Below are 12,530 nucleotides of genomic sequence, written 5' to 3'. Positions count from 1 at the left end.
GCAAGCTAGTTTACTGAAGGCTGTTTTATGGAAGCATTCAGATGCATGTGAAGTAAACAGAATTTTACACAAAGCTCCTCCTCCATTTTAAAGTAGTACTATCAGGTTGCAAAATTAAGATTTTGAAAATTAGAAAGTGTCACAAGATAGCTGTGCAAGCTTGCTTCTGATGCCTTGTATACTTGTATTATTACTTAACAATCATTCAAGCGTGCGCCTTTTTTCCTCCTCTCCCCTTTCACCTTCAAGCTCCAGAGCATGGAATGGACAATGTTCATGGACCCAACCTGATTCCTTTAGTAAGCACAGTTATTTTCCCTAGAATTCCTACACCATTTACTTTAGAACGTAAGAAATATTAGCAACATTCACTTGTTCTTAGCATGGTCCTGAGTAACATTAAACTTGGTGAACCAACACAGGAATATCAGACCTGCTGCTGCTTTTGGCACAGACCTCCTGTATGATGCTGATCAAACTATTTACGGCTTTATCAGATGACTGAGAACGCTCTTTGCTTTGCAGCTGTCCAAGTTGATCCTTTGTATCTGATCAGCCATCTCAGCTGCAAAAGAAGGCAGTAAGAACTACAGGTGCTCAACAGCTCTGCCCATAAGGCATAAGGAGACAAGTGCTTATGCTCACATAAAAACGTTTTGCTCTCACCTGCTGACTATGGCCCTTCCTATGAGATGAACATTGCATGTTATTTCAACACAGGCAAGTTGCCTACTACAATGTAGAGTTACACATGCTTGTGAATCAACACTTAAAAACAGCTTACACATTAGCCTGGTTTACTTCAAGCTCCACAAATAAAGAACAAGCATCGTCTATCACAGCCTCTCAGCTCAAAAGAAATAAAAACATTTCTGGAACTTTATACAAAGATAATACAAGCACTTAGGCATGGCAGTAACATGATATGAAAAATAAGTACAGAATGAGAAACTTAGGAGTTTGATTCTGCCCCAAAAGATTCACTAAGCAGCTTCAGGCAAGTCCTCATCACTAAAAGAGATTTACCCACCATCACATCCTTCAACTTGTCTATTAATAAGCAATAAAAACTTCTTGGAGAAGAAACGCAACCAGAGTAATAGACATGTTTTGTCAAATCAAAACATACACATAAAGACAACCTAGCAAGAATTTCATTGAGTTAGCTTCTGAGAGTTCCTAAGGGAGGCTAAGATACCTGGAAAGGACAGTGGGGTATAGCTTGAAATAAAGGAGACAACCCTCACATTCTTTCTGAATGGCAACTACAGTAAGCCAGAGGTACTGATGCTTGGTATTAACACCTTATTGAAAATAACAAAACAACCCCCACCATTACCACCAGCATGTGGAAACAGCCACCACAGGGGTCTTCCTCTCCTATAAAAGTTATGGATGCTAAATTGGTTGACTGGAAGACAGGTTCCCTCTTGCCTATTCTGACCACTGACAGGATAGACAAAGACTAACAACAAATGTGTAAAGATGCCTTCTAAAATACAAGCAATTTTTTTTAAAATGGATTTGTGCAATAAATAAGAACTTTACTGATTTTCACAATGGAAGAGAAAAGAGAAACCCACAGACATCAAATGCTCAACTCCGGTCTGCTAGCAGATGAAGATGATAAAAACATACACACAATAGGAAACAAATCAACAACTCCAGAAAGCACCAGTTAAAAGCTTAAAAGAACCACTGACTGGAAAAAAAGGGCAAGTTGTTCACCAAAAACATAGAGGAGCACTAGACAACAGCTAAATTCATGGAGGTCATTTTCTGCAATCAATAACTAACAAGTCTATGCAGAAATGGTGGACACGACAGTAAACCTTGAAGACCAGTCCTCTTAACAGTGTGATTTCATTCTCTTTCTATAAACAAACAACATAACTTTTGTCTGAAAATTTTATGCTGGTTTTGCAATACAGTTCAGCTCTTGGTGTGACTCCGTGGAACTATGACTTTAAATGAGGCTGAAAACACTTCTCTCCTCACACAAAACTGTGCTGGTTGACTTTGCTTGAGCCAACAATTTTTCAGTTTAAACTTCCAGAAGTTGATCGTAAGAGCTCGTCAGATGTCAAATGCCACAATGAATTGAGGAAGAAAGCGGAACAGAGCATGGAAAAGAATTCAGAGCTGTATCTTTGTTCCCTGTTTGTGAATGTCTCAATTTGGCTGAACCTGATTACCTGGGCACAAGACATAACACAGCAGAATGTCACCCCACCCAATACTGTGTGACAGAAGATAGCAAAGGCTAGCAAAAGGCAAAAAGTAACAGCTTGAGGCTTATGTGCCACAGAATATTGTACTTTTTATATGATGGTGGTGCTGGTTAGACAAAAAGCGGGACAGCCCTTTTCAACAGGTCTTTTTAAGGAGTCGTGAAGTCTGAAGATACACAACTACTGATGTTACAGAAAGGGGTGGGAGGGAGGCAGAAGTGTCATTCAAACAAAAATTGCAAATGAACTTTCATTCACCTAAAAAAAAACCCTCACACTATCAAAGGAGAATGCGTAGTTCTGATGGGTCTGCAATACATAAAAACATTAAAGCCATAATTGTCACTATTTCACTTAGTCTTTTCTTCCCCCCTTCCTGCCCCCCCTTTTTTAACTTAAATGTCAAACTGGATCACAGGACAACATTACTTCTCAAATATCTGGGAAGTGAAAAAGTATCTACAGCTTCCACTCATAGGAGAGAAAAAAAAAAAAAAAAAAAAAAAGATGGCAGCTGTCCTTAATGAAGTTTTATTGTTATATTCATTATTAAATAGTAAAGGCTACATAAATTTCTTTTTACATGAGAACACTTCTGCTTTCTCAAACTATGCCTTAATATCCACAACAGTTTTATGTGTTTGTACACATACATACAGAGACATGAATAAGTTACCTGATCAAAGAGCTGCTTGCCTGTTGTATTGGGCTGGATGGCAAATTCCAACTCTGCATCCATTGTGGTTACTCTGACATTGATCTACAGAAAATAAAGAAATATTTAAATCATACTGTAACAGTGGCTTGCTCCTTCATACTGTGATTAGCCTGTAAGAAATAGTATATGGTAAGTAAATTCAACAATTTTAATGGCCTTACATACACACAGAACACAGCAGATATAAAAATGGAAAATTTGAATCTGCAAAAACATAATCTCATTTTTTATTTAGTATAAAACCATATTCAGGATAATATTTAACACTAGGTTTGAAGGTCAAACCAGAGAACAAAGTTCAAAATCAGTTTAATGGGATAGCTGACATGACTACTTAACACTCAGGGAATACTGGGACATTCAGCTACCAGGCACTATCATTCAGTGGGCTTCATGCAAAAGAAAAAAGTTCCTAGTCATATACATACCATTTTAAGGTCTTTATACTTGGCAATATAAAAAGATGAGCAGCCTCCTGCCCTGCCATTTCTAAAATTAAGAGGTTCAGCAATCTTGAAGTATATAGAACCAAAGCTTTTACACCTCAGGACAGACTACTAAACAGGTTTTTCATCAGTGGAAGAGGAACTACAAAAGTTAACTCCCCTTAATACTAATCCCTTTCAATACCTTCCTCGTAGTCTCTTACTACAAGACTGAAAAAATCACATCTATTCAATTAACTTCTTCCTTCTCCTGAAATAGATGACCATTTTCTAGATGATTCTTGACAATCCTTGCTTTTATTTGTTCTAAAACAAGCAGTTAAATATTCTAGGAAGTAACTGGAAGTCCATCTTACTTGAAGTAAAACAGTCTGTTCCAATTTCTCTTCAACTGTTACACACGAAAGCGAGAATTTTCATGAAACAAAAAGTATTAAATGCACAGTTCTGTCTTCTCACTGTTAGAAGTGCCTACTGTTCCAACTGCCACGGTATCACATTTTATTTATCTTTAGTAAATAGGAATACAAAGCGTTAAAGGTCAAATCTACCTTGCTATAAACACGAAACCCAGAAACATGAAACTAAAGGCACAGAGATATATTCTAATTTCTTTCTCTCTACTATAAAATATGGAGCAGGAATAAATTAGGACTTGTATTACAGGTTCTTACACTACTTGATCTATGCCTGTGTAAACTATTTCCACTAACTATTTTCCCTAATTTTGCCACCAGGTGGAATACTTTGAGAAGTGAGAGCCTGCAAAAGTCTCTGCAAGAAGAACGCAGAAGGGAGATCAAAGGTAAAAAAAGAAAACGTAATAGAAGTTTCCCTGTGTAGCAGATGATGCTTGTTCACTCCTTTCTTTAGTGTCAAGGTAAACAACTTTGGCCATAAACTGGATACACATGACAAGAGTAGTGGGAGTCTGAGGACCTCTAGGTTATAGACCTGCAAACACGGAAGATAGTGGAGGTTAGCAAACTTTTTTTGTGTGCAAACACTGATAAAGAACAAAAGTTGAAGGCTTTGGAGTAGAAAGAAGTAAACTTTTATTGCAAAAAAAAAAAAAAAATAAAAATAAATTAGAGGGTGTGTGTAGGAGGAGGGCAAAGAGGTGTTTTCTGCAGATTCTCCTACTCTGCTCATATCGAGAAGAAAAAAAAATAATTGCTTTTTCTCTAACAGAACAACCCATTTCAAACAGGTCTAACTCACTGCCAAGCTGTCCACTGGTTTGAGAGGGGAGTCGCCCCTTAATTACAAGAAGTTAATTTGTTAAAGCAGTTTTTCAATTTTAAAAATGAAGTTTGCTTACTTGTAGCTGCCCTAAAGCAAGTTACAAAGGATACAGCTAAAATGTAACTTTATTAAATACCAAAGACTCTGTCATTTAACAGCACCACTGACAAAACAAGAAGCATCAGAAAAGATCTACAAAGCACAGCAAGTTGAACTAATTGCAGTAGACAAGTTCTTAAAGAGTTGCAACAGAAAATTCCTACATAGATATAATAAATGTTACAGTCTACAAATGCAAGAATTACTACACGCAAGTCTATATTCCTCACAAGAACTAAAATATTCAGACAGTACAATAACAGGTATAATACAGAGGCAAGCTCAACATACGCTGTAGATTCTGGTCACTTCTGGCTATTACTGCCTCAAATAAAAGCTGAATACACAGCTGCTGCATCTGCAATAGATATAAATACACATCAGGAGCACCGGGTTATTTACACACCTTTAACTGCTTATGTCTTTAGCAGTTTTCTTTTTCTTTGATCTTCTGATTAACAGATAAGCCAACTGCTAATTCATATTTACACTTTTGGCTCTTCTAAGAAATTCACAAATTCAGTGATAGCTATATCAAAATATTACCTTTTATGATACAAGTTTTTTAAGAATAGACTTACGAAGTTAACACTACACTTCATGTTTTCCTTTTGAAGGCATTTGGACTGACTTAGATTTTTTGGCATGCAAACACGGAGCTTTTACAACCTTATAGCAGTGTTTCACAGCTTCAGTTATTTCTAGGCATGGAAAATAAGGTTACTTCTGACAAAGCCTGAGACTGAGCCCACAGGGTTTACTTATCTAATCAAAAGCTCAATCACACAGCACCCTCTCAACAAAATCAAACCCCTGCTGTCAGTTATGTTGTCTGTAAAATAAAGCTAACTAACTACATTAAGAAGAGTCATGAGGGAAGTTTCCACGCTATAAAAAGGAAGGGAATCGAGAAGATGCAGACAGAGAAAGAAGGCCCAGTAAATCCAGTAATGGACTGCCACTCGTGTAATCTGCTGCTGGGTATCCGGCTACTTTGAAGCAACACTCCTAACGTGACATTGGTGACAGGGGGAAATGACTTGAACCACAAATTATGAAGACAGACGCTAATCTGAACATAAGTACTCTGAACCAACTTTACCACATGAATATGGAAACAGGAAGGAGCTCTTGCAATGGTGACAAGAGAAATGGATGAAGGTTTCCTAAGGCAACTGTTGGAAGGCTACCACTGCTCGTACCACAAGACCCATTTAATGCCTGCTTTTCAATCTTGCTCTCACCAGGATTACACATCTTCCTTCAACCTTCAGGAACTATGACAAAGCACTAGGCAAGGTTGAGCCAATTCCTTCAGCTGCTCAGTCGCAACACAAATCCTGTTTTGCTGTGCAAGGGCTCAGGGTTAGAACTGCAACAAGTCTCGTTTGGTATATTCATACATAATTTTGACTGAACTCTGAGCAGATGTCTTCTATGGATCCTGCTCTGGTAAACTAATCAAGAAACTCTGTAGTTGATTCTGCAACTCATAGGAGTATGCCTGAGAACGCATCCCTTTTTTCTGAAGTGGCTATATGCAAACATTATCTTTGGTGCCACAATTGTAACAATTTATATTGCTAATTTATGGACCTAGACATCTTTAGGCAACTACTAAACACTAAAATACCATGGCGGTCATGTTTGGAAAACCTCTTAAAAATGCTGTTGCAGTCTTAGCAACAGAGTAACTTAGACTTTACCAATCCTCTGGCAAGGTGCACATGGTGAGACGGAAGGAACACCTGGGGTACAACAGCAGTGCAGAGGCAGCCTGGAGCACCCTGCCTGGATTAAGACCTCTGGTGTGGTCCTTCCCTGTGCTGAGGACTCCACAGCTGAACACAGGACTGCCGCAGGGGTCTCACCAGAGCAGAGGAGAGGAGCAGAATAATTCCCCTTTTGATACAGCCCAGGATATGGTTGGCTTTCTGGGCTGTGAGAACATACTGCCAGCTCATGTCCAGGTTCTCATCCGCCAGTATGCCCAATTCCTTCTCCTCAGGGCTGGTCTCAGTCCCTTCATCCCCCAGCCTGTATTGATACTGGGGGTTGCCCCAACCCAGGTGCAGGACCTTGCACTTGGCCTTGATGAATGTCATGAGGTTTGCAAGGGACCACTCGTGCTTGCCCAGGTCCTTGGCACCAGAACTAGCAGTCTGAGTTCACCTGTATTTTACCAGACTTGCTTCAGAATGATTTTAAGCATGGTCAAGGGCAAGGGAAGAACACATACCTACATACATGTTGATTATTCTTTGTCAAGGGAGCAACTCAAGTTTCAGTAACATGTTGCTAATGGGTTATGAGGACATTTGCCACAGCTCACAAAATAGTACTTATAAAAAACAATCTAAAGCAATTAATCTATGAAGGAATTTATCCAAACCAATGAAGAATATAGTCAATGAAGATACCTGGAACAATAAACATCCATATGCACATGTTAAAAGCACACATTTTATATGAGAATTATATTTTTCTGTATTCTTTTACTACTTCAAGGACTTGAAAAAATATACCTTAATAGTCTACTACTTCCTATTCTCATACTTTTTGTGCAGGTGTTTGTCATGGTACTTCAGCTTTCAATAGGAAGCCCAAAATTGAGTAGGTATCAATATTTAGTAAGAAAGCCATTTCAAATTACATGGAAGAGGTTTTGCTTTGTTTTGACAAGCGCAGTATAAATTACATTTAAAAGCCACAGAAACCAACACAATTCTTAGTTATAAGAAAATTTCATATGGCAAAAAAAGGTTTCTTCACACTAGTTCAGCTGATAACTGTAGCAAATTTGCATATTAAATCATCTGTGTTAAGGAGTAGCAGCATGTTGGTCCCACTGCTTTACACACTGTACAAATACACATATTACACTCTGAATATCAACCTCAAAGCAGACGTAGGAATAGATGTAAGAAAAAAAGTTAATGAAGATAAGGTAAAAAGATAAGGATTAAACAGCATTGGGAACAGAAGGCTACAGAACAATGGTAAAGTGATTTTACTAATAGAGAAATCAAAAGAAAACAGCCCTCCAAGCTGACATCAGTTGTTTATTTATGCTGCAGAAACAAATAATCAATTCAAACCATAATTCAAATACTGTACTACACATCTCAGATTCTCCTGTAAAACAAGAACACTCAAGTAAAAAATTAATTTTTACAATATTCTAATTCAACCACTTTAGAGAAATTAACTTGATCTCACACATATTAATTCAAATTTTAAACATACATATCATTCAAGAACCTGGTATCTACTCCTTCTGAATACACAATATTGTATAATGTTGAAGTCTTAAAAAAAAAAAAAAAAGACTTCTTTTTTAATCTTAGTAGCTTTGACATCTACCCACTACTACCCAGCGTAATGCTTCCTCCTTCACACCTTGCTGTCTTGTGCAAAAATGCTGCAAACTACCAGCAAAAACAGCTGGTAATTTTAACTCCTCGTACACCCTATAAATGTAACTAATATTTCAGTCAATTAAACCTAATCTTCTTAGCCTATGAAATGATTAACCGTTATGTAACTAATGATGTCTAATTTTAGTTTCTGTGTTTCTATTTTTGGGGAAGATCTGGGAGAAAGGCACACAGCTGAGAAACATTCTGTCTGTTCTTTTAGGAAGAAAGCACCAAAAATAAGATTGAACAAATACTCCATTCTTCAGCAAGCAGAGAACTAAACACACTGAAAACAGAACTCCAGCTTTGGGAGCTCCAGTTTTGATTACAGCCGCAAAGACCTAATTAAACAAGTTACCAATTTAGTTTTTCTTTTTTCAGATGGATCGCAACAGAAGTTAAATGAAACAAATTTTGCACAGCTAAGCAGAACTGAGAGCATTCTCAGAACTATTTTGCTTTAAAAGTAAAGGAGATGCGAATGAACTGCTTGGAAGAATAGAAAGCCACTTTGTTACAAACAGCCAAAATTAACAGACTTTTCTATTGAAGCAATCATCCAAGAAAATATTTCAAGAATGTGTATTTTTCAGACACATACTACCTTATTATCTCAGGACAATATATTTATAGTCACTTTTACCCTTTCAAAACAGCCATTTCACTCAAGCTATTTAACCTAGTGGCCTCCAAGAGAGGAAATCCTAAATACATAAGAACAATGACCTTTTACTACCATGCATAAGAAGATAACTCACAGTGGCATAAGCCTTCTTTCACACTGTGACTTCCAGGAAAAATTAAATACCTTTGCTTTAAAATTCAGCTATGCCAAGATACTTTACTGGTCTTCATTTACTTAATTTTGCCTGGAATACTAATTTTGTGTGGAATACTATGTAAGTGTTCAATGTGAAAGCAAAAAAGTGAAACCAAAATCTATTCCACTGTTATTTCTGTGATTCGGTGTTTATTGATTTTGTTTAAGCCAAGACAGATAGCTTAATTATTTGCTGTGCATAACAGCAGCAACAAAAAAATCAATCAAAAAAAAAGTGAACGAGAATTTCCTAATAGTTGTACTGCACAGGCTCACATATAAGATGAGCAGATTTCCTGAAAACTATCAATTGGATAATTGCAGCAGAATCTGGGGGGAAAAAAAAAATACCTAAATGGGTCACAGTAATACGGAGAAGTAAGATGTAAAATAACACTGTCAGAATTCTCACCAGTTATGTTAACTAGGTTTTCTTAGTTCTTACCCATGATTATTTCATCAGTTTTCAGGTTAAAAGACCTTCGATAATAAAACTACACAACATTGACCGTCTTACTACTGTCAAAAATAAAGAACAAGGAGTTGAAGCACAAATAGTTTCCGGACTAGAAGTACATTTGGTTATTGTGGATTGTCTTTAAAGACAACTGGTAAGAGCAACAGTGAATATCCAGAGCAAGAGACTTTCTACAGTCCAGTACTATCAAACCCTAGCAGAACAGCAAGACTCTTCAAAGAACAATGTTGGATTCATTAAACATAACCAATGACTAGGCTCTTACAGACCTCAAGGGAAAAAAAAAAAAAAAAAAAAAAAAGGAGGAAAGCTCCTAAAGATTTACCATTTAAAAGAAGCAACCAGAGCAAAATCTGTTGTTTCATTTTTATAGATAAAATTACTTAACCTTTGACAAATGCACTACTTCTTCATTCACTGATTACTAATTATAATTACAGCAACCTGTAGTTTACAGGAAGAAATCCATATGACATTTTCCAAGAAATGTAATTAATTTAATTTCATTTTTAATGGTTTCTTTAATTTAGCTTCCTTCTAAGATCTCACATGTGCCTATTTTGTCAGGAGACATACAAGAACATCCCAGCATATGAGAAGTCTTTACATAAAAAGCCCCTCATAAAAGGAAGAAAAATTATCTCATCTTTGGCATGCGTCCAGCTTCTCTCCTAAGATCTGGTAGCTAATTTCTATTTCCAGGGTGGATTGTGAGCTCTTCCAACATCTCTGCTAACTCAGTTTTAAAGATACTGCTTTTCTTCTGAACAAGCCCAAAACTGCATTTCCTATGATTTTCTCAGGTCCTTAAAACAGAGGGAACCCTGCCTGCCTGAATTTCATGGTTCAAATCCCAGAATTTAAAAAGAAGTAACCTCACTCAGGCTATCTTCTATAGTCATCACTTTTGTGACTTCACTGCTCTGCAGCTGCATGGAGTTGGGGGCTTCAGAAAACACACATGCTCACAGTGACATTTTGCTTCAGTCTTAAAATAGAGTTTTTAAGCTGAGAACCTTTATCAAAGGTACTATTCAATTATCATAGCCAGGAATCAAAAAGGTCAGAAAACAGTATGCTGTGAATACATTTTCCTGCCCTTGATAGTGCAGCTTTCTGTAAGAAAGGGGCAGGATACAAGTAAATACCTCCAATTTCAGGAAGTGCCATGATATTGCCACCAATCCACAGGTGAGAAAAGAAGAAATTATAGAAACAATATTGTATGGCCAGTGGGACAGTAGTTCAAGAGCAAATCTTGGAACACAACTCCTAGGCCTTGGACAGCCCCATGCTCACATTAGTCAGTAAGCTGTACCAGTTCCAAACGCTGGCATGCAATAGAGATTATTTATAATGATAATTTCTGATGAAAAGCAAAAGCCTTTTATATATAGAATCATAGAATAGTTAGGGTTCTGTGTATAGGTATGTATATGTTTATTCTTAGTAATAGATCTGCTGCCCTGCTCATAATCTACTACCTCAATGAAACATCAGTAAGCCAAGAAAGCCCGAAGGCTATTAAATAAACCAATCGAGTTGAATAGAAATAATCTGTCCTGACAATTCAGTTCCTTTTCTGAATGCTTTGCTCACTGGATACAAGGGGAAGGGACAACCAAAAGTCATTTCACACATGGCAGATGAAATCCTAAGCAACCAATATTACATCACCAGCAAAATAATCAAGCCGCTGAGTAATTATCTCTTCAGAGAAGTCTAGAACTATTATCAACACAAAAGCTTGAGTTTGGGGTGGTTTTTTTTTTCCCCTGGATAGAAAGTGGATGAACCCTTACCTCACCTGAAGTGAGATGAACAGGACACCACAAACACTGCTTATTTCTTCCCTTCAACACTTACCTTCTAGGTTTTACCCTCTACCATGGTAAAACTACCACCTATGTGGTAATCACAAACACTTTACACATATTCTGGCTTCCCTTGCAAAATCCTGCAGCATGTTCTTCCACTGATTCTCACGGACATTGAGTCAGGCTCAAATTATGCCTCCATTAACCACTGTATGTCATCTCACCTCAAAGTCATTCCTCCTGCAAGCTGTTGTGGTTTGTAAGTACTGTCCCCGTCTCTAAGTAACGCTCCATGTAACTTGCAGTACCAAGCTTGCTTGATCTTTTTTCCACTTGTTGGTATTAAACTATCTCAGCTCCAATGGTACATTATTAGATCTTATGAAATCTAGAAAGGGCAGAGTCAAAACAACTACAGGTGCTCTAAGATCACCATTCTAAAACATGAAAACGTGTTAGATTTTAGATGAGTAAAAAAACCCAGCTACTTACTGGTTTCGGCATTTTTCTTGTTTTCTTTAGTCTCTTGTCCACTTAAGTCTTCTACAAATGCTTTGTCCCCTTCTGCCAAAAACAAAATTAAAAGGGTTGTTTTTAAATTAATCAAAACATCACAGCAAATAGCACAAGTTCCATAACAGGTAAACAAGTGCTCTCCATGTACAAAATACACCTTTCAGTAGATGCCATATATAAAAAGCAACTAAGCCAATACCAGAGTCTGCGTATCTCTAAGTAGCAGCCTCCTTTCTAGCTTGTAAAATACTAATCCACTAATGTTAGAATAAAGAGACAACATTTCCCCAAGTGCTACATAAATACTAGAAGATGTCTTCTAGTATTAAAAACCTTTAGCACTATTTACTAAGAAATAAAACTCATACAAGGAACTCTGAAGCTGCAATTTAATCTGTCAACTCCAGTCAAACTTGAAAAATCATGAAAACAAAAAAACCTAACGTAGTTTTAAACCATCAAAACTGTATTTCATGTCTATAAAAGCATGCTTTTCTCTCAGTGAAGAGACGATACGATTATTTTTCCCAAATGAAGAGAAATGCAAGTACACCACAATAAAAGGGAAAAAACTCTGTTCTGCTTAAAAGTAATAGAGCTTTTGGAAAACTAAAGAAAAAAAAACCAACAAAAAAAAACAAACAAAAAAAAGGCAAAAAAAAAAAAGGCAGAAGTCTGCAAGTTATGTCTATGCGGTAATGAAAGTATTTGCTATTGTGTTCTGTTCCAAAAAAGTTTTTA

General features: G+C 37.0%; 1 protein-coding gene across 1 annotated transcript in view; it reads right to left on the bottom strand.

The window, feature by feature from the left end:
- The window catches only part of LOC104405784 (radixin), a 39,364-nt gene extending 27,524 nt beyond the window's left edge, over positions 1 to 11,840 (bottom strand). Inside the window, exons 1-2 of the mRNA XM_010014594.1 lie at positions 11,766 to 11,840; positions 2,908 to 2,991 (exon numbers count right to left, since the gene is read on the bottom strand). Coding sequence (XP_010012896.1) covers positions 2,908 to 2,991; positions 11,766 to 11,777 — 96 coding nt within the window. The 5' untranslated portion in view covers positions 11,778 to 11,840. The remainder of the gene's footprint in view (positions 1 to 2,907; positions 2,992 to 11,765) is intronic.
- Between the last annotated feature and the right edge of the window lie 690 nt (positions 11,841 to 12,530).

The sequence above is a fragment of the Nestor notabilis genome, unplaced genomic scaffold (assembly GCF_000696875.1).
Source record: "Nestor notabilis isolate BGI_N333 unplaced genomic scaffold, ASM69687v1 scaffold3705, whole genome shotgun sequence".
NCBI lineage: Eukaryota > Metazoa > Chordata > Aves > Psittaciformes > Psittacidae > Nestor > Nestor notabilis.
This window is presented reverse-complemented; position numbering and strand designations above follow the sequence as displayed.